Source organism: Myotis myotis, unplaced genomic scaffold (assembly GCF_014108235.1).
Source record: "Myotis myotis isolate mMyoMyo1 unplaced genomic scaffold, mMyoMyo1.p scaffold_m19_p_10, whole genome shotgun sequence".
NCBI classification, from domain to species: domain Eukaryota; kingdom Metazoa; phylum Chordata; class Mammalia; order Chiroptera; family Vespertilionidae; genus Myotis; species Myotis myotis.
In genome coordinates this window covers 36,353,702-36,375,992 of record NW_023416314.1, presented here as the reverse complement: position 1 = coordinate 36,375,992, position 22,291 = coordinate 36,353,702, and the positions used below count along the sequence as shown (strand labels likewise).

The following is a 22,291-nucleotide window of genomic DNA, read 5'->3' as shown; positions in this document are numbered from 1 at the left end:
GGTAACTTTTGTCACTGGACATTTAACAATAAAAAATAAAATGTGACTAAAGAAAATTACTCTAAAGTATAACCTCTAGATATTAAAAAACTATTATTTAGAATGACTCAGATTTCTGCTTTATATTTTAGCTTCAGTGTTCTCAATGTAATGCAAATATTTATACAGCTCAAATAACTTATATAAGCTCAAAATATGGCTCAAAAATATGAAACTAAAAATATTATATGAAACATTTCCAAAAAACTGTATTTGTTTGAAGAACTGATGATTGTTCTTTGTAAGTCATTGAGCACTTCTTTTCATTGAGGCACCATGAGAATGGCAGTGGGAAAATTTGTTTTATGTTTTATTCAGATTATAAAATTAACATAATTCTGTACAGAAAATGAAAAACAGAGGGAAAAAATGCCCATAATCCTAATACCCACAGATAATCATTACTAATATTTTAAGTTACTTCCTTCTAGTCTTGTATATTTTTGACAAAGTTATGATCATGTTGCCATTTTTTTTCATTGAAACATTAGTACTTTCTTATATTAAATGCTTTATCCAAAAATTACACGTAGTCATATAACACTCCCTAATGTGGTTTTATTATAATTTACTTTATTAAATGCTATTAACATTCCAGGAGTTAATATTTTACAAATAAACTATTAGGTTTATGTGTCAATTCTTTTTGTAGTTGTTGTTAATCCTCACCCAAGGATATTTTTTCCATTGCTTTTCAGAGAGTGGAAGAGGGGGAGAGAGGGGGAGAAAGAGAGAAACATGTACGTGAGAGAGACACATCAATTGCTTGCCTCCCATACGCACCCCGACGGGGGCGGGGTGTAGCAAACCCACAACCCAGGTATGTGCCTTTGACCGGGAATCAAACCTGCGTCCCTTTAGTATGCAGTTCAATCCTGTAACCACTAAGCAATACTGGCCAGGGTTGTCTGTCAGCTATCTGTCAAGTCTTTTTACTTTATTGATTACATATGTCCAACGTTTACAGAGTACCTAATAGTGCAAATTTAAACAAAAGCCATATTTAATAAGTGGCATAATCTATATATAAGATTATAAGATTGCATATATGCTTGTGCTCAGACAATCTGAGTGTTTTCTAGAATTCTAAATTTACTTACATTTGCGTAAAACCTCACCCTATCCTGCCAACTGAAAGACCTCAATTCTAAATGAAGTTTACCAAGATAGTAAGAGTTACAAAAAATTTGAATGGATTCTCTCAAGTTGAAAACCACAGTTATAATGTATTTCATGGCAATAAAATGGAATGGATAGAAGTGAGATGAAGTAGGAAATATTTTATACAGTGGGGCCTTGACTTACAAGTGTCCTGACTAATGAGTTTTTCGAGATACGAGCCGTCTCTCGGCCGATTTTTTGCTTTGAGTTGCGAGCTAAAATTCGGGTTACGAGTCAGCTTCAGATACCCCACCGCTAGTTGGTGCAGCGAACGTCACAGTGAACGCCACATCAGCCCAGCATTCAATTCATTGTAATGGTGAAAATTGATTTGACATACGAGTAATTTGAGTTACGAGCTCGGTCACGGAACGAATTAAACTCATAAGTCAAGGCCCCACTGTACAAGAATTCACTATTTTTTTAAAAAGTGAAATTTTATTGTAAACTATTTCTTTTATGCTCAATCATGCTACAAATAAAAATTAAAAAACCACTAGGAACCATTTAGACCCTGAGATATAAGTATTGTTCCTCCCTCTTTACATTGAAAGTGATTTAATTTATACATGCTGCTAATAAAATTAAAGACATCACAGTAATTACCTAATTGATATGTCATCCCTTTCCCACTGATAAAGTAGGTTTGCTAAATTCCTGTTCACTGAGATTGGTTAGCATATCAGCAAATCTAATTAAAAGAACTTCTCAGTTAACAATTAAGATATAGAATACCATATTTAAAAATAACTTCAGCCTAATACTAAGAGTTTACTGAACACAATTTAATATTTCTTCTATATGTTTTGGTTCAGAAAGCAACTCAGGATTTTATTATGACTCTCACCCAATAGGTAAAATGACAGTATGACCATATTGTACTGTAAGTCTGTAATGTGATAAATATCATTACAATAGCAACCATATTATAATATATGTGTGTCAAAGTAACATGGTGTACACCTTAAATTTACAGTTACATTTCAAATTTGTATTTTAAAAAAGGAATAGAAGTCACACCTCTATTTTTTTCTTTAATCCTCATCCAAGAATCTGCTGAGAGAGAGAGAAAAGAGAGAGAGAGAGAGAGAGAGAGAGAGAGAGAGAGAGAGAGAGAGAGAGAGAGAGAGAGAAACATCAAAGTGAGAGAGAAACACTGATGGGTTGTCTTTCATATGCTCCCTGACCAGTGATCAAAACCGCAACCCAGGTATGTGCCCTGACTGGGAATCGAACTGGCAACCTTTTGGTGCATGGGAAGATGCTCAACCAACTGAGCCACTCCAGCCAGGCAAAATGACACCTATATTTTTACTTGGAAGAGGTGAATGAAAATTTCTCTTCAGTTTTTTAAACTGATTTTGATTTGAGTGACAACATGGCAAAATAAAAATGAGGAGTAACATTAGATTCAAGACTCCTAGGTTCAGCTAGTGGTGTATCTTTGGGCACGTCACAAACTCTTTGGTCCTCATTTCTTCGTCTACAAATAAAGCAGCTGGACTAAGTTACCTTCACTAACTCACATTTCTCTTAATTAAACAATGTTAAAAATCCTTGGTATTTTTATGTTTGGCTCAGTTCTTTTAAGAGAAAAACATGACAATAATTACTACTCTACAACTACAATTACCATCATAGACGTGTCCCTGAAACTGTATAATGAACAGGAGAACCATAAGAGAAATGAACCTTTAAAGAACAATCATAACTGGTAAAAAGGGCATTCAGTCATACAAGCATTTCCCCAAAGTTTTGTCAAAAGAAACTATAAAAGAGATGCAAATGAGTTTAAGATACATGAAATTTGAAGTGACAAAACTCAAAGAAAAATAAACTTCAAAACTCATAATGCAGCAACAACAGTGCTTGACAAACCTGAGATGAATCAAGAGAAGTGTTATGTACTACAGATTTTTAAAGCCAATTCATTCATTTATTGAACAAATATTTAATGATCACTTATTATGTGCTTTCCAAACCATCCCAACCAGAATCACTGTGTAACGAAACACTGAATGCTCTATATAAGTTAACAGTGAAGGACATTGCTAGTTACCTATCCAGTGTCTATCCCCAACTCTGATTTTGTTCATGTATTAGTTTCCGCCAATCTAAGATGTTCCAGGTTCATCCTGTTTTTTATATGCCCTTCCTCTGAATCAGTCTTGTCTCTTAGGATTGCTGGTTCCCTTTATTGGAAAATGATATCCTATATAATAAAGATGTATTATGCAAATGGTTGTTACACCATGAAGCATAACGACCGATTGCGTAACAACCAGATCACGGATCAGCAGGAGGGTGGGGAAGCGAGCTACAAGAGGGTGGTGGAGGGCTACAGGAGGGGGCAGGGCAGCAAGCTATGAGAGGGGCGGGGGGAGCTACAGGAGGGCGGGGCAGCAAGCTACTGGTGCATAGATTTGTGCGCAGGGCTACTAGTCTACATATATAAAAGCCAAGCGACTGGAACGACGGAACGACCGGTCACTAAGACACACACTGCAGCAGCCAACTGGCCCGACTGCCACCCCCCCAACCTCCCTCAACACTTCCTCCTGGCCAGCCCTACCTCCAGTTAGCCCCCCCACCCCAATTGAGGGTGGGGCTGACTGGCCCCGCCAACAATCAGCCCCCCAACACTGATCAGGGGCGGGGCCAGCCAACCGCCCACAGCACCCCCTGGCCTGATTGGGCCCCGATCAAGGGTGGGCTGGCTAGACCCTACCAATGCACGAATTCATGCACCAGGCCTCTAGTTTTAAAATAAAAATCTAAAGGTAAGAGGGCTTATTGCTACTGGGATGTCATTATTCTTAGATTCCTCTCATAAACAGAGGTAGAGAATATATCAATGTATATCAAGCCACACAAATGAATATAATTATATTTATTTCTATATCACCCACTACTGATGTTTTGTTAGTAGTTCTGGCTATCTGAAACTCATTTACTAGAAGATTTCTAAAGAAAGGCTAATGGGAAAATAGATACTGAAACAGTTTATCTGCAGTCTTTATCTGAAAGTCAATTTGCCTGGACATAAAATCCTGTCTTATATTCCCCCCCCTGATATACACTATGACATTTTCTTCTGGCATAGAGCAGCCTGGTGTTCTTTCCCTTAAGTCACTTGGTCCCTTTGTCTGGATAACTAAAGTATTTCTTTCTTCAAAAAACAGTAGCTTTACTAGAACATGTCTTGGTATTAGTTGTTCTGGGTTCATTTTCCAAGTATACAGTGTCTTTTCAACATGCAGACTCCCATCTTTATTTCAGGAAGTTTTGTTAATTAAACACAGTCTAGTATTGTTGTCTGTACCCTTGCTTTGACTTTTTGTTTAGAGACCCGTTGTATTTTCTTTGCCTATATTCAAATCCTTCTCTCTTTCTCTCAAATCTTTACAGATTATAAGATTGCATATATGCTTGTGCTCAGACAATGTGAGCAGTGTTTTCTAGAATTCTAAATTTACTTCGTTCATTTCTTTTTTATTAAAAAAAAATACAGCTACCATTTGCTATTTTTTTAAACTTGGTCATTCTTTTTATTTTATTTTTCTTTAATATATTTATCTTGATTTCAGAGAGGAAGGGAGAGGGAGAGAGAGATGGAAACGTCAATGAGAGAGAATCACTGATCGGCTGCCTCCAACACATCCCCCACTGAGGATTGAGCCTGAAACCTGGGCATATTCCCTTGACCGGAATCAACCCTGGGACCCTTCAGGCTCTAAACACTGAGCCAAACCAGCAAGGGCCCATTCGCTATTTTTTAAAGACAATAATTCTTGCATATGTTTGGGCAGATGTTTCTTTTGCTTTTTTGAAACATCTTAACTATTTCTTGAGTTCTACAACCGATGAAGTTATAGTTCTCATATGTTTTGTGAGAATGTCTTTTGGATATGCTTTCATTCTCTGTAGGGGGTATTCTGTTCCTTATTCTCTTGTTCTTGTAATCCTATAACATTTTACCTTGATCCTTTTTAGTTGATTATTTTTGTCAAGTAGTTTTTCTAATTTGATAGATCTAGAGCTCCCCATCTGTTATTTTTGTAAAACATTCAAAATTAAAGTGATCTACACTGAGATTAACCCTATTCCTTTACCATACTTTTATTAGAACCTCCTTTTTTGCTCGTCACTGCTGCTCCCATCCTACTTAATTTGGAGTTGATTACCACAGTTTGGACAAAGGGCATTGTGGAGTTTTGTCTTGGAAGAGAGCTTCAGCTGGAGAGGTTTGGGAATTCATAAGGCCCAGAGCACCCCAGCTCCTCTAAGACCTTAAGTTTCAGATATTATCTACAGTTTTAAATTTTGCCATCAGTATGTTCTTTTTATGCAGGATGTGCAGGTTCAAAATTTATGCCCCAAATTATATATGATAAATGTTCTCTTTCTGATCCAAGGCACAACAAACTCAATCAGAAAAAAAAAAAGTTTAACAAATTCTCAAATCACAAGAGCTTTTGCTTTTTTCCTTTCCTCTCCCTCTTCTTCCTTTTTTAATCTCCTCTCCCCTTAACCCCCCCCCCCCACGCCCCCCAAATCAGCACAAATCTTTCTCTTAAGTATTGTGGTCTGTCTCCTATTGTTTGTGACATAAAAATAAAAGAAATGCAAATTGGCCCTAGCCAGTTTGGCTCAGTGGACAGACCTTCGCCTGCAGACTGAAGGGTCCAGGTTTGGTTCCAGTCAAGGGCACAAACCTCTGTTGCAGGCTCCTCTCTGGCCCAGGCCTTGGTCAGGGTACATGCAGGTGGCAACCAATATGTGTGTTTCTCTCACATCAATAGTTCCCTCTCTTTCCCTCTCTCTAAAAATCAATGGAAAAATATCCTCAGGTGAGGATAAAAAAAAAAAGTGTTTGGCTCAGTAGTTGGAGTGTTGGCCCACAGACTGAAGGGCCGAGGGTTTGATTCCTGGTCAACTTTAATACCAACTTATCTTTCTCCATTACCCATCATAATTCTTACTATGGATTATTTAATAATACTACAAGTATCGACTAAATTATGCCCCACCCCCAAGTTGATATGTTAAAGCCCTAATTTCCAAAGTGACTATACACTGAGTGGCCAGATTATTATGACCACATGATATTTGTATGCAAATAGCTATAATTTCACGCTGAAGTTGCTAGAGGGCCAGACCATTATAAATAGGGAAGCAGGTTGTTTACCATGACAGTAGAAGTGATATTTTTCTGAAGATATGGGTAAACAACTCGATTTAACAGCCTTTGAACTGAGTGGCCAGATTATTATAACCACCCCATCAGTACTTCGTTGGGCCACCTTTTGTCTTCAATACTGCGGCGATTCTTCTTGGCATTGACTCCACGAGATGTTGAAAGGTGATGCAAGGAATCTGACACCATGCCTGATGAATCTGACACCACGCCTGATGAATAGTCCAGTTCTGTGAGATTTGATGGTTGTGGAACCAGCTGCCTGATGGCTCTTTTAACTTGGTCCCACAAATGCTCAATTGGATTGAGATCTGGTGATTGTGGGTGCCACCTAAGCAAGGTAAAGTCTCTCTCATGTTCTTGAAACCACTCCTGCACAATACAAGCACCATGGCATGGCGCATTGTCTTATTGGAAGAAGCCATCTCCATTGGGATAGGATGAACTTGATCAGCAAAGATACTTAGATATCTTGTGCTATTTAGATGTTGTTTCACACGAATTAAAGGGCCCAAATCATGCCAGGAAAACATACCCCAAGCCAGGGGTCCTCAAACTATGGCCCGCGGGCCACATGCAAATACAAATATTGTATTTGTTCCCGTTTTGTTTTTTTACTTCAAAATAAGATACGTGCAGTGTGCATAGGAATTTGTTCATAGTTTTTTTAAAAACTATAGTCTGGCCCTCCAACGGTCTGAGGGACAATGAACTGGCCCCCTGTTTAAAAAGTTTGAGGGCCCCTGTCCCAAACCATAACACTGCCCCCACCAGCTTGAAGAGTTGTACTCATGCATGCGGGGTGCATGCTTTCATGCTGTTTCCGCCAAATTCTCACTCTGCCATCTGCATGATGCAACTGGAAACGTGATTCATCGGACCACATGACTTTTTTCCAATACTTGGCTGTCCAATCCTTGTGTTGCTGTGCGAATTGGAGATGCTTTATCTTGGTAACTGCAGACAGCAAAGGTGTTCAAAAAGTCCTTCAGCTTCCATATCCCATACGATGCAGTGTAAGTTGCCTACAAACGCCAGGTGGTCTTAATAATCTGGCCACTGTGTGTGTGTGTGTGTGTGTGTGTGTGCATCCCACGTTCAAAGGCTGTTAAATCGCGTTGTTTACCCATATCTTCAGAAAAAAATCACTTCTACTGTCGTGGTAAACAACCTGCTTCCCTATTTATAATGGTCTGGCCCTCTAGCAACTTCAGCGTGAAATTATAGCTAATCTGCCTACAAACGTCAGGTGGTCATAATAATCTGGCCACTCAGTGTATTTGGATATTGGGTCTTTAGAAGATAATTATAGTTAAATGAGGTCATAAGGATGGAGCCTTAATCCAATAGTGCTGGTACACTTATAGGAAGAAGAAGAAACACCGGATCACTCTCTTTCCACACACAAATAGAAGAAGCCATCTGAGGACACAGAAAGAAGGTGGCCATCTGCAAGCCAGGAAGAAAGCCCTCACCAGAAACTGAGGCACCTCAACCTGGAACTTCTAGTCTCTAGAACGGTTGAAAAATAAATTTGTTCTTTAAGCTCCCAAACTAAGTCTTTTATTATGACAGGCAGAGCAGAGTAATACTACAATACTACATTAAAGTACATTATTGGTGATATAAAGCTGAATTTAAGCTTTATATCAGATATGCTAATATACTGGCCACAAGAGGTTCATCTGTAGGTTACTTTACTTATTATAATTGAAGGAATATTCTTCACTTCTGCAAAAATTAGCCCCCCCTCCCAGTTTTCTTGGTCTACTTCTATGGTGTGTGTGTGTGTGTGTGTGTGTGTGTGTGTGTGTGATATGTCTTTATTGAACAGTGACCTCCTGGTACATAGGTCAATGCTCAACCACTGAGCCACACTGGCCGGGCTACTTTTGTTTTTTTAATATTTGATAGAGACATGAATATTATAAATATTTCCCACTTTATACTATGAAAACAACAAAATGTAAGTACGAAGTCAAGCAACTGAGAACTAAGGCCAATTTTAGGGAACACAAGAGAGGACTACAGTAAACAGGAGAGTGTGAGTCAGCCAAGGAGGGTAAACTATTATTCAGGTACAGCCCATTGTTGGCACGTAGAAATGATGGTCCATAGTTACTAACTCTTCTAATTTTTAATTTTAAATGTTGACAGAAAATTCAAATTTTAAAAATACACATGTGAAAACTTATGTTCCCACAAAAATCTGTATGTGAATGTTCACAGAGGCATTAATCCTAATAGCCAAAAAGTGAAAACAAATAAAATGTTTATCAATTCATGAATGGATAAACAAAATAATGGAATATTATTCAGCCATAAAAAGCATGGCTAAACCTTGAAAACATTATGTCAAATAAAAGGAGTCAGACACAGAAGGCCACATATTATATAATTCCATTTACATGAAACATTCAAAATAGGCACATTTACAAAGAAAGAAAGTAGATAAGGGGCTTCCTCGGGTTAGGCACAGGGAAATACAGAAAGTGACTGCTTGATTCTTGTAGGGTTTCTTTGTGGAGCAATGAAGATGGTTTGGAATTAGACGGTGGTTATGGTTGCACAATAGTGTGAATATACTAAAACCACTGAATGAAAATGGACAATTTTACTTTAGTTTTTGTTTTATTTTAAACAAAGCAGTACTGTACAGACCAATATAAACAAGTTTTCAGGCCAAATTAAGTTTTCAAGCTGCCAGTATACAACTGCTATTCTTGACTAGAGATTCTTAAATGATACTCTTTTCTCATTCCACATCTAGAAATATATATGCCTGTAATAATTAACAAAAGAAAGTCTTTTTCTAATTAGCAGAAAAACACTAAATTAAAGGTTAGGATTTTCCCCAACTTCGTTTTTCCCCATAAAAGTTCTCCTTAAGTTAAAAATCCCTTCTAAATTAGAAAACACTATCTAATGTGGAGTGAAAACACCTTAAATTTCATGGTGTTCTACAAACACAGTTACTTCCATGTAGTGTACCACTTGAAATGATATGCTGGGTATTAGACAGAAAAAGGACTTAAATGACACCTAACACTCCCTTTGAACTATTCCGTAGCCTGAGAATAACAATTAGACAAGTATTTGAGAGCCTCAAGGTTGGTAGTATGACTGACCTTAATATAAGTGGGATAAAAAAAAGTCCTTAAGTGCTGATGGAGCTTAGAAACGGGATCAAGAAGGTAGGATTCCAGATGGCTCTGAAATATGACTAAAATTTCCACAGTGGAGGAACTGTACCTCAGCGGTAAAAGAGCATGATAAAAATACAGAAGGAATGTCCAAGACAAATAGAGGAAATAAAGGCATCTAGATAATCTGGAACCAGTGATCACATAAGGAAATAGTAGAAGGTAATACCAGACAGATAGGTTGAGGCCAGTGTGTGAGATTCTGATGCCACTTTAAGAAATTCACACTTTTTTAGAGTGCAATTCTAATTACCTTTAAAACAAAAAGTCAATTATTCAGTTAGTGAACTTTTTAGGCCATATGATGACATTTTGGGAGGTATTACATTTTAAAAAATATATGCTTATTGATGTCAGAGAGGAAGAGAGAGGGATAGAGAGATAGAAACATCAATGATGAGAAATAATAAATTAGCTGCCTCCTGCACGCCTCCCAATGGGGACTGAGCTTGCAACCCGGGCAGGTGCCCTGGCCAGGAATTGAACCGTGACCTTCTAGTTCACAGGTCGACGTTCAACCACTGAACCACACTTGCCGGGCAAGGAGGTACCTTATTTATTTATTTATTCATTCATTTATTATATTTTGGTTAATCCTCACACGAGGATTTTTTTCCCCATTGATTTTTAGAGAGAGTGGGAGAGGGAGAGACAGAGAGAAACATGATGAGAGAGACATCAATTGGTTGCCTCTCATACACGCCCGCAATCGAGCTACATGCCCTTGACTGGAATCAAAACTAAGAACCTTGGACTGAGCTGCTCCAGCTCCCACTCCCGGGCATTTAAAGGGAATGCCCGGGATGGAAGGTAGGTGGAGAAGACAGCCCAGACGCACATCATCTATGGCCCCTCCGGACCTGAGGCACTTCTGAGCCGGAGCCCAAATTCCGAGGGTGGATAAGACACCGACCCCTCCAATTCCGGCCAGCACCCCAGGCTCCATCCTGCACTCGAATGCCTCCGCGAGCCCCTCTCTCCACTCTGCACTTCAAACTCGGCACCAACAGACTTTGGCCACCGCTCCACACCCTGCTGGAGAAGCTCAGAGATCCTGTGCCCCTTTTATTTGAGGAGCTCTTTTGGACGACACAAAATGATGACATCACTCAGGACAAAACTGCTCTAGAGGCTGGCAGGATGGCTGTGCAGGGCGCGCTGCGCTTCCTCCTGACCTTCGATTTTGACAAGACTATCGTGGATGAAAACAACGACTGACTCGATAGTGCAGGAGAGCCTGCGCACCACCTACAGTAAGGGCTACAACGAATACATGCAGCGGGTCAAGTACCTGGGCGAGCAGGGCATGCGGCCGGGACCTGCGTGCTGTCTATGAGGCCATTTCCCCCCCCCCCCCCCCCCCGCCCCGTCGCCCCCGGCCTTCCCCAGGCATGGGCGACCTGCTGCAATTTGTGGCCAAGCAGGGAGCCCACTTCGAGGTGATTCTCATCTGGGATGCCAACACCTTCAGCGTGGAGAGCGCTCTGCCACCTGGGCCTGTTCCGCTGCATCCTCAGCAACCCCTGGGGCCCGGGGGGGGGGGGGGGGGGGGGGGGGGGGCAGGGGGGAGTGGGGAGGGGGCTGCTGGCGCTGCAGCCCTTTCACACGCACAGTTCAAGGTGCTCAGCGACTACCTGCGCCAGCGGGCCCAAGACGGCGTGCACTTCGATCGCCTTTTCTACATGGGCGACACGCCAATGACTTCTGCCCCATGGGATGGCTGGCCAGCGGTGACGTGGTGGCCTTCCCGCGCCGTTGCGATCCCATGCACTGCCTGATCCAGGAGGTGCAGAAGGCCGAGCCCAGCTCGTTCCCGCCCCGTGGTGTCGTGGGAAACCGCCCACGACGTGCGCTTCCAGACCGCTGCCTGCAGGGCGCGCCGCGAGGAGGAGTGAGTGGGGAAGGGAGATTGGGAAAGACAATCTAGTTTTATAACTTCCTTTCCCTTTGGCGTTGGTATGTCCCTCTGGGAATTTCTAGAATTCCCCGTCCAATCAAGGGCTAAAGGAGGGAGTCCAGAGCCATCTGAACTATCTATGCAGTTAAACCAGCTTGGCTGCCTCCCTCAGATCCACAGCAAACAGTTAAAAATTCTGGAGTCTGGCTCAACCCGGGTGATACGCATACCTGGGAAGGCAGCAGAGTTTCCTAAAAGCTAGCCCTCTGAACTGGGAAGAGATTCCCTTGCAGGCGAGAGAACTTTAACTGCTGCCCGGGTGTAACTTCCCCTCTCCAAGGCTTAGGTCGAGGAGAAATCCTCCCGCATTGGATTCCCCGCAGAAAGAGAGGAAGCTTTCCACGGACAGCCTCAGGCCTAGATCTCGCTTCACCTACCGTGATCCCATCCTACATCCCTTTTCTTGCCTCCCTTCCCCTGCCCATTCCGCCAGCAACCCCAAAGGAATAAAAGCCAGATGGAACAGTCGCCTCCTGGTGGTGGAACGAGGTAGCACACTGTCGGGCTTGGGTTGGACCAGTCAGGAAGCTCACTGAGGTGCCTCAGTGTCTTCTCTCCCAGCCTTGTCTATGCAGCAAGACCAGGAACTTAACCAAAGTCACCCCCGTAGGCTGGGCCCCCTTGGGCCCCCTCCTATCATATGGAACAGAAAGCCCTGATGTTTTAAAGCAGAGCCAGCGAAACCCAAGCCCATCCTCTTTGGTGTTTTAGAGCTATTAAAACCGGATGAAGGGGGAAAAAACAAAACGGGGACCCTTGGGCTGATGCTCTAACCACTGAACAAAACCATCCAGGGCAAGCTCCCACTTTTATAGATAACTAGAGGCCTGGTGCACAAAAATTTGTACACTCGGGGGAAGGGGGGGGGGGTCCCTCAGCCCAGCCTGTGCCCTCTTGCAGTCTGGGACCCCTCGGGAGATAACGACCTGCTGGCTTAGGCTTGCTCCCGGGTGGCAGAGGGCAGGCCCAATCCCTAGGTGCAGCCCCTGGTCGGGCTCAGAGCAGGGCCGATTGGGGAGTTGGGGCACCAGCCCCTGTCACGCACAGAGCAGGGCCAATCCGGGGGTTGGGGCGCTGCCCCCTGTCACGCACAGAGCAGGGTCGATCAGGGGGTTGGGGAGCTCCCCCCGTCATGCACAGAGCAGGGTCAATCAGGGGGTTGGGGCGCTGCCCCCTGTCACGCACAGAGCAGGGCCGATCAGGGGGTTGGGGAGCTCCCCCCGTCATGCACAGAGCAGGGTCAATCAGGGGGTTGGGGCACCGCACACAGAGCCGCAGGGCGATCAGAGGTTGGGGAGCTCCCCCCCCCCCGTATCAGGCACAGAGCAGGGCTGATCAGGAGGTTGGGGCGCCTTTCCCTGTCACGAACAGAGCAGGGTGGATAGGGAGGTTGTGGCCCCGCCCCCTGTCACACACAGAGCTGCAGGGCGATCAGGGGGTTTGGGCACTGCCCCCTGTCACACTGATCCCGGTGCCGGGAGGCCTCTCGGCTCCGCTGATCCCGGTGCTGGGAGGCATATTACCCTTTTACTATATAGGATAGAGGCCTGGTGCATGGGTGGGGCTGACTGGTTTGCCCTGAAGGGTGTCCTGGATCAGGGTGAGGGTCCCCACTGGGGTGCCTGGCCAGCCTGGGTGAGGGGATGATGGCTGTTTGCAGCTGGTCACACACCCTTCACGGTGGGGGTCCCTACTGGGGTGCCTGGCCAGCCTGGGTGAGGGGCTGAGGGCTGTTTTCAGGCTGGCGGGTGACTGAAGCTCCCAACCACTCCTTTTTTTTTTCTTCTTTTAATTCCAGGCCAGCTTTAGCTCTGAGGCTCCAGCTATTAGGCCTGCTGAAAGTAGGTAATCGAAACAATGTATAACTCCAGCTCTGACTCCAGCTCTGAGATCCCAGCTCGCTGAAAGCTGGTTTCTGGGTGTTTTTTTTTTAGCTTCTATATTTGCTAAAATGTTTCAAACTGCAGGCTCAGAGGCCTGCAAGGCAGGCGGGGAACGTTGGTTTCCTCCGTCACTGAAGCAAGCAAGCCTCATGTTAGTTTCAAGCTGCCTGGCTGCCGGCGCCATCTTGACTGACAGTTAATTTGCATATCGCCCTGATTAGCCAATGGGAAGGGTAGCGGTTGTACGCCAATTACCATGTTTCTCTTTTATTAGATTAGATGTATTTCTTCTTGGCACCTATATAGAATATAATCTTTTTGTATTATGGGCTGAGTCACCCCTTTATATCTCCCAAGGTTAGATATAAAACATGGCCATTTAACTAATCTATATTTATAAAAGCCAAGCGCCTGGAATGACCAGTGGCTATGCCGTGCACTGTGGCAGCCAACTGGCCAGATCAGAGCCCCAACTGCCCTCCCCACAACTTCCCCCGGCCCCTCCCCCCATTGGCCTGCCCCCAATCGGCCCCCTTTGGGGCAGGCCAGCTGGACCCCACCAGAGCACAAATTCATGCACTGGTCCTTTAGTCTTTAAAGAAAAAAATCTATTTTAGCTGTAAGAAAAAGAGTGGCTATTTTATTCTTTCTCTAGTTCCTATTTCTTTTTCCTCCTTATCTGATTTCCAAATATTCAAACATAATTTTGTTACATTTTGCTTTATTATTCTAACAACATTAGATATTCTCTAGATTGCAGCTTTCAAGCTCCCCACAGAAGGGTAATGTTTATTTATATCTGAGAATGACAAAAATGACAAACCAGAATCACATTTATTTGGTCTTGCTATGGAACAGGACATAATAACTACACCTAAGAGGATGGAGTAAGAAATTGGCCTTTGGGGGCTGAATAAAAAAGTTTACTCTGCCCCGCCAGTGTGGCTCAGTTGTTGAGTATCAACCCATGAACCAGAGGTCACCAGCTTGATTCCCTACCAGGGTACATACCCAGGTTGAGGGCTTGATCCCCAGTAGAGGTGTGCAGAAGGCAGCCAATGGCTGTTTCTCTCTCATCGATGTTTCTATCTCTCTATCCCTCTCCCTTCCTCTCTCTCTAAAATCAATAAAAAGTTTTTTTAAAAAGATTGGGGGATAGGGGAAGGTCTATTCCTCCAAGCAATGTGTAAGTACAGCATCAAAAGTGCACGGAACCCTGGCACAGTTGGTTGAGCGTCATCCCAATGCACCAAGGTTCCAATGTGGATCCCCGGTCAGGGAGCTTACAGGAGGCATCCAATCGATATTTCTCTCTCACATCGATGTTTCTCTCTCTCCCTCTCTCTAAATCAATAAAAACATGTCCTTGGGTGAGGATTAAATAAAAATGTACACAGAGCCCTGGCCAGGTAGCTCAGTTGGTTAGAGTGTCATCCCGATATGCCAAAGTTGCCAGTTTGATCCCTGGTCAGGGCACACAGAAGCAGCAACCAATGAATGCCTCAGAATTGTACCCTTAAAAACGTTTAAAATGATAAATTATAAGTTATGAGTATTTTACCACAATAAGTTTGCTAAGTAGCTTCACATTCCTAAACCAGTAAAAGATTATATTTTGATGGTCTGAAAATTTTCATTTAAATTTTTTAAATGTCTAATATAAACGAGCAAAATACTCATTTTTCAATTTGCTTTTAACTTAAAAGAAAGATCAACCTTCTTTTACAGGAACCCTAACAATTTTTCAAATCGAGAGAATTCCAATTTAAATAGTTAGGAAGAGGAGTGAAAGAAGACAAGAAATTACAAAACAAAACACACAAAAAAACCTTGTTTAGGTGTTTCTTCCTCCTTTTTAGTCTCCTCATCATCTAAGCTGGGACTGTCCCGGGAAGAGCTGTCCTGTTGGCTGGAGCTTTTCAATAGTACAGGATCAATTTGTGCTTTCAGGAGTGCAAGAGTCTCAGCCAACTCGTTTCGATTTCTAAAAAGGGGAAAAAATAAGGAAACATAAAAATCTTTCTTCTATTGTAAAGAATTTTCAGAATACGTATTAGACATTAAAATTTAAAAACAAAAACACTTTAAGAACAACCAAATCACTAGTACAAACTAAACTGAATTAACTTTGAATTTTAAAATTAAGTATTAGAAATGAAAACATATTAAAATACACTAGTTTCCAAAAAGTAATCTTAAGACTATTCTCTGTATTTATTAGAATGGCAATGCAAATCTCTGGCTGAAAAGAACAGCTAGGAAGAAATTAGGCAAAAATCAAAGTCTGATAATTTTTTAAAGTACTATGCAATACAAAAATAAATGTAAAACTTGCTTGAAGAAGCATTTCTTTTAATAGAATAATTCAAGTTCTTGATTCAATTTGAAAAAAGACCTATTTTCCACCTACAGAGAGAATAACATTTGATATTGTTACAAAATTATGATCCAAGACTTTCTGAGTAATTATGGCAAAAAGTCAGCTGTAATAACACAGTTCAAAAACCTAAGAATTTGGGTTACTGATGTTGTTTTGTCAATTACAGTTTGCAGCTACAGGAAGGGAATTCATTTTGAATCAAAGATACAGGAAAATATCAAATAAATATGATTTTAACCTATATATTTTCTACTTTTACTATCAAAACCAGAGATCTGATATGCTCAATTTAAATGCTATATTCAAACAAGAAACTTTAGTTGGATATTTTTCCTGCTCAGATAAACACTATGTAACAGTGAAGATAAGGAAACCCTGGACTAAGAGTTGGGACACTTAGTTCTATTTCTGCCACTAAGTTAACTAATCAGCACAAAGAGCTTCCTATCTGTGTTCTCAAAGGCCTCTGTACGCAAATCTAAATCTATGTACAGACAGTCCTCGCGTTATGTCGGACTCGACGTTTTGTGGTTACGTTGCCATCTCCCATTTATCTATATAAAAAAAAAAGTTCCGTCATTTCGATGTATGTACATATGTGCTTTATGTTTTTCATTATTTACTTACCACAAGTAAGGTCAGGAATTGTTATCTTTCTTTTAAATTTTTTTTACTGTTTCACTTCATTACTGTTGTGTATGTGCTCCATGTGAGTGACGTAGGTGCTTATGTGGGTGGGTTCCGACTTACGGTGAAAATCGTGTTACTTTGTGCTGTAGGAACAGATCTCCGACGTAAACCGAGGACCTACCGTGATTAGTATTAAGATGAAATTACTTGTTTTCTTATCTGTCATGACACATACGCCCTCTATCCTCCTATCCCTTCAACCTCCATTCCAGCTAAACTCTACTCCTTGAGAGCAATGACACTGCCTCATGAAGCAGGAGTTAAAAAATGTTTAATCATATATAATAAAAGCCTAATATGCTAAGTGTCCAGTCATCCATTCAACCAATCAAAGCATAATATACTAATGATATGCTAAGGCCACGCAACCGCTCGTTATGACTTGCACTGACTACCAGGGGGCAGACAGTCGACCGGTCGACCAGTTGCTATGACATGCACTGACCACCAGGGGGCAGATGCTCCAACCAGTAGGTTAGCTTGCTGCTGGTGTCCAGCTGATCAGGACTGAGCGAGATGGGCCAGACATGTCCTGGAGCCCTCCCGTGGTCCCTCCCCAGCTGGCCAACCTCCCACATCCCTATCTGGCCCAGATCATGCACTGGTGGGGTCCCTCGGCCTGGCATGTGCCCTTTCACAATCTGGGATCCTTCGGGGGATGTGGAGACCTGGTTTTGGCCCGATCCCACAGGCCAGGCCGAGGGTTCCCCACTGGTGCATGAATTCATGCACTGGGCCCCTACTAACTGAATAAAATCCCTGTTCCAAAACTATATGGCTGTGTGTCCTAGACAGCTCATCTATCTTCCACTAGGCCTCAGCTTCCTTACCTATAAAAGACTGTATTCTCTCAAGTATTATTAAATTGGCCTCTTAAAAAACTATAAATTGAAGTGATGAATATATTTCAGAAATAAGCCGAAACCGGTTTGGCTCAGTGGATAGAGCATCGGCCTGCGGACTGAAAGGTCCCAGGTTCGATTCCGGTCAAGGGCATGTACCTGGGTTGCGGGCACATCCCCAGTAGGACATGTGCAGGAGGCAGCTGATCGATGTTTCTCTCTCATCGATGTTTCTAACTCTCTATCCCTCTCCCTTCCTCTCTGTAAGAAATCAATAAAATATATTAAAAAAAAAAAGAAATTAAAATGGCAACCATTCTGTCATTGTGCATGTATTATAGATATAATATGACCATATCCAATTAAATGAACAGTTTAGAATTTTAATTCTCTAATAGTAGAAGGGCAGATTAGATGCTCTTTAAAGATCTTGTTTGGTACTGCCTTCACTTTACAAAAAGGAAAATTAAAAGCTAAAGACACTAAATAAATTTATTTTTGGCAAAGTTCCTATCTCTTAACATCATTAAGCCAACCGGCTTCTAACCTAAGGCTCTATCCACTTAATGTTATTACTTCTCATATTTCATTGAGAATTCCTATTACTTTTTGAGGTCACACTGGGAACTGAAGAATATATTGAAGTTTGTTACTGTACCTATTTAAAACATTTCCAAACATTAGAAGAGAGCCAATATTGCTAGAAAATCCATGCCAATTATTTTCTCTATTCTAAGCAGCAAAGGAATTTAGCAGAAAAATTTAGTTTTCTGTACTTTCACTAAGGCCTAAAGTGGTGATGAAATACTTGTAACAAATATTATTATTCATCCATGGCAATTTTCACTTGAATATTAATTGGAACAACTGTATAATGGTTAGAGCTTAAATATTTGTGCTTTTGAAACCTATTGCAACACTTGCTTAAACCATATAAAACTGCAATAACTATGTATGGTACCAGCTGGGAAATATTGAGGGAAACTACGAAAAGTACATGACTGTCTGACCTGGACAGGGTTGCTCAATGGTTAAGCAAAAGGTGTACCAAAAGGTGTCAAATTCGATTCTAGGTCAAGGGCAAGTACCTGGGTTTCAGACTCTCAACCAGTGGATGTATCTCTCTTACATTGATGTTTATCTCTGTCTCTCCCTCCCCTCCTTCCATCCCTGCCTCCCACTCTCTGAAAAGCAATGGGAAAAATATCCTCAAGTGAGAATTAACAAAAACAACAACAATAAAAAAAACCACACACAAAGCTGTACACCTGAAAAAAGTAACAAAATCATATGGTTTAATGAATTTAACTACTTTTACTCTTTTGTAAGTAACTTACTAAATTTTGTTTAAACTTAAAATATAGTTGTTTATCAGTTAATACTTCCTATCTATATACCTCATATATACTTATGTTATAAATATTACAACAGACAGAAATGGAACTTGCTATTTAATTAAAGTTTTAAAACTGTGGTGATGCTATGGTATTACAATTTTTAAAAAAGACTATTCTTTCAAGTAGTTTTATGTTCACAGCAAAACTGAGAAGAAGGTTCAGAGATTTCCCACATACTCCCTTTTATACAAGTAGAAATACAATGTAAGTTTATTAATTCAATGAAATAAGGAAACAACAATGTGTTAATCAGGTTTTTATAATTTGGTTTTAAATATATTTTTATTGATTTCAAAGAGGTAGGGAGAGGGAGAGAGAGATAGAAACATCAATGATGAGAGAGAATCATTGATTGGTTGCCTCCTGCACGCCCCACACTGGGAATTGAGCCTGCAACCCAGGCATGTGCCCTGACCGGGAATTGATCCATAGCCTCCTGATTCATAGGTTGACCCTCAACCACTGAGCCACACAGGCTGGGCTAGAATTTGGCTTTAAATAATACTACATAGCTCGGAAAAGTTGTCTGGCACATTGCAGATTTAAATTCACATGTTCATAGGCGTTCTTCAAAAAGGTTTACAGAAATCCAAGATGGTGGCCGACAGGACAGCAGAGAGTGTGAGTGAGAGAGAGAAAGGGGAGTGTGTGGACGTGTGGGCGTGTGTGCATGTGTGAGTGAGGGACAGTTATATCCCACAGGACTTCTGGGGTCTGGAGGACCAGGTTCCCCTAGCCGGGCAGACACTACCACAGGTGAAATCTCTCCGGGGAGGCCGCCCCATCTTCAAGGGGAGAGCGGCCTCACCTCCACTCGGGGAGACCTCAGACTCCACCGGACCCGACAGCCACACCGGCCAGGGACCAGCTGCCTCTGCTGCGAACCCACAAACACTGAGACTCCAGCCTCCCGGCTGCAGGCGCCTAAACAGTTTGTCCAGAGGCAGAGAAAATGGTGGCCGAATACGCGGACAGGTCCAGTGCCTTCTCACAGAGCAGATAGAAGAAACAGCTAAATCGAATAGCATCCACCTGGAATTGGCGAATTAAACACAGCTGAAGAGACAATCGTGGTTGGAAGAGTCAGAGGTCGCATGGAAAGAGGTGGGATTGGGGACCTGGGCTGGAAGGAGAAACGCGCACAGCCGGGAACAGTGTCGGAGGGAGACTGCGCTGCACCAAATCCGCGTACATTGGGGAGACGTGTAGCGCTTGACTTGGAAGGCGGTCCACAGGGCTGCTGGCAGTGGGGGACTCCAGAAAGGCAGCCTTAAGTTCTGCACTGGCCGCACAGTGCAGGGGGGAGAGACAAAGCAGCGGTGACTATGGGGATTAAAGGGTGTTGGTCATCCAGATATCAAGCTATACTACCAAGCCACGGTTCTCAAAACTGCCTGGTACTGGCACAAGAACAGACATATAGACAAATAAAAGAGAATAGAGAACCCAGAAATAGACCCAAGCCATTATGCTCAATTAATATTTACAAAGGAGGCAAGAGCATACAATGGAGTCAAGACAATCTCTTCAATAAATGGTGCTGGGAAATTTTGTCAGATACATGCAAAAAAATGAAACTAGATCACCAACTTACACCATACACAAAAACAAATCCAAAATGGTTAAACGACTTAAATGAAAGATAGGAAACCATAAAATCTTAGAAGACTCCATAGGCAGCAAAATATCAGACATATGTCACAGCAATATCTTTACTGATACAGCTCCTAGGGCAGTGGTTCTCAACCTTCCTAATGCCGCAACCCTTTAATACAGTTCCTCATGTTGTGGTGAACCCCAATTTCATTGTTACAAATTGAACATAATTAAAGCATAGTGATTAATCACAAAAACAGTAGGTAATTATATATGTGCTTTCCGATGGTCTTAGGCGACCCCTGTGAAAGGGTCGTTCGACCCCCAAAGGGGTCATGACCCACAGGTTGAGAACCGCTGTCATAGGGAAAAGGAAACTAAGGAGAACATAAACAAATGGGAATACATCAAAATAAGAAGCTTCTGCACAGCAAAAGAAACCATCAACAAAAAAACAAGAAAGCTCACTTCATGGGAGAACATATTTACCAGTGTTATCGCCGATATGGGTTTAATCTCCAAAATTTACAGGGAACTGATACAACTTAACAAAAGCAAGATAAACGATCCAATAAAAAAATGGGCAAAGGACCTAAATAGACACTTTTCGAAAGAGGACATACAGAGGCCGGGAGACATATGAAAACATGCTGAAAGTCAATCATCATCCAAGAGATGCAAATCAAAACAACAATGAGGTACCATCTCACACTTGTCAGAATGGCTATCATCAACAAATCAACAAATGACAAGTGCTGGCAAGGATGTGGCCACTGTGGGAGACAGTATGGAGTTTCCTCAAAAAGTTAAAAATGGAATTCCCATTTGACCCAGTAATCCCACTTCTAGGAATATATCCCAAGAAAGCAGAAACACCAATCAGAAAGGATATATGCACCCCTATGTTCATAGCAGCACAATTTACAATAGTTAAGATTTAGAAACAGCCTAAGTGGCCAGGGGTGGGGGATCAATCGGGGAAAAAGACATGCTTTAAACAATAAAGAAAAAAAAAGGTTAACAGTAACCCAGCACCAGTTCTCTAAAATCTGTGGTTGTTACCAAAGAAAACTGTGTTCACAAATCCTATACATGCATTTGCTACTGAAAAAATGCCACATAAACCATTTTATGTTCATCATAAATAAATGTTTGTACATGGAAAGAATATTTTTTTAAAGGAGAAGTACAGGGAATAAAACCTGGAATAATGATCATGAATGACAGGATGTAAAAGATATACCAACGGAATTATGCCTTTTTTTTTTCTGCTGACAAATATTTCTTTATGAAAAAGTGATTCAAACTTTAGGGTTAGAAATACTGTAAGAAAAGCCAATAATTAAAAAGGTTGGGAGAAAAAACAAAAATAAATCTTTATTGAACATTAGCTAGGGTTCCATTATGATTTCTCATGTATTCCTCACAACAACTGTATTGAGGAAGTGTTATCTATCAACTTTAAGGTGCAGGAAAGAGAGTATAGAGAAATTAAGTGATCTGCCCACAGAAGGTAAATAGAGGAACATAAGTTCAAATACACTTGATAACTCTAACATCTTTGCTCTTTCTCTCACATCATGCATATAACATAAATTTAAAACAGTGTACAAGTGAAGTTATTTTAAGCATGTATGTCTAATCTACACTAATAAAAGACATACATGCAAATTGACCGTACCTTCGCTATGCCTTAAGCCACGCCCGCCAGCCAATCAGAGCAACCATATGCAAATTAACCCAACCAAGATGGCGGCTGGTAGCCATGGAGATGGAGTAAGCAGGAGGCTTGGTTGCCCCAATGATGGAGGAAGCCAAGCTTCCCAGCTGCCGCAGCTGGCTCTGAGCTCCACTCAAAGCAACAAAGTTTCAATTATAGAAGGTAAATAAACCCCAGGTACCTGCTTTCAGCCGGCCGAGGACACGGAGCTGGAGGGAGCAGGAGG

At 41.9% G+C, this 22,291-nt stretch overlaps 1 protein-coding gene and 1 pseudogene across 14 annotated transcripts in view; one reads left to right on the top strand and one right to left on the bottom strand.

Moving 5' to 3' along the window:
* Positions 1-22,291, bottom strand: part of RSF1 (remodeling and spacing factor 1) — a 129,370-nt gene that overhangs the window by 35,859 nt on the left and 71,220 nt on the right. For all 14 annotated transcript variants that reach the window (XM_036324880.1, XM_036324867.1, XM_036324866.1 and 11 more), the window contains one exon: positions 15,270-15,424. In XM_036324880.1, the coding sequence (XP_036180773.1) occupies positions 15,270-15,424 (155 nt within the window). The remainder of the gene's footprint in view (positions 1-15,269; positions 15,425-22,291) is intronic.
* Positions 10,558-11,495, top strand: LOC118664079 (annotated as a pseudogene).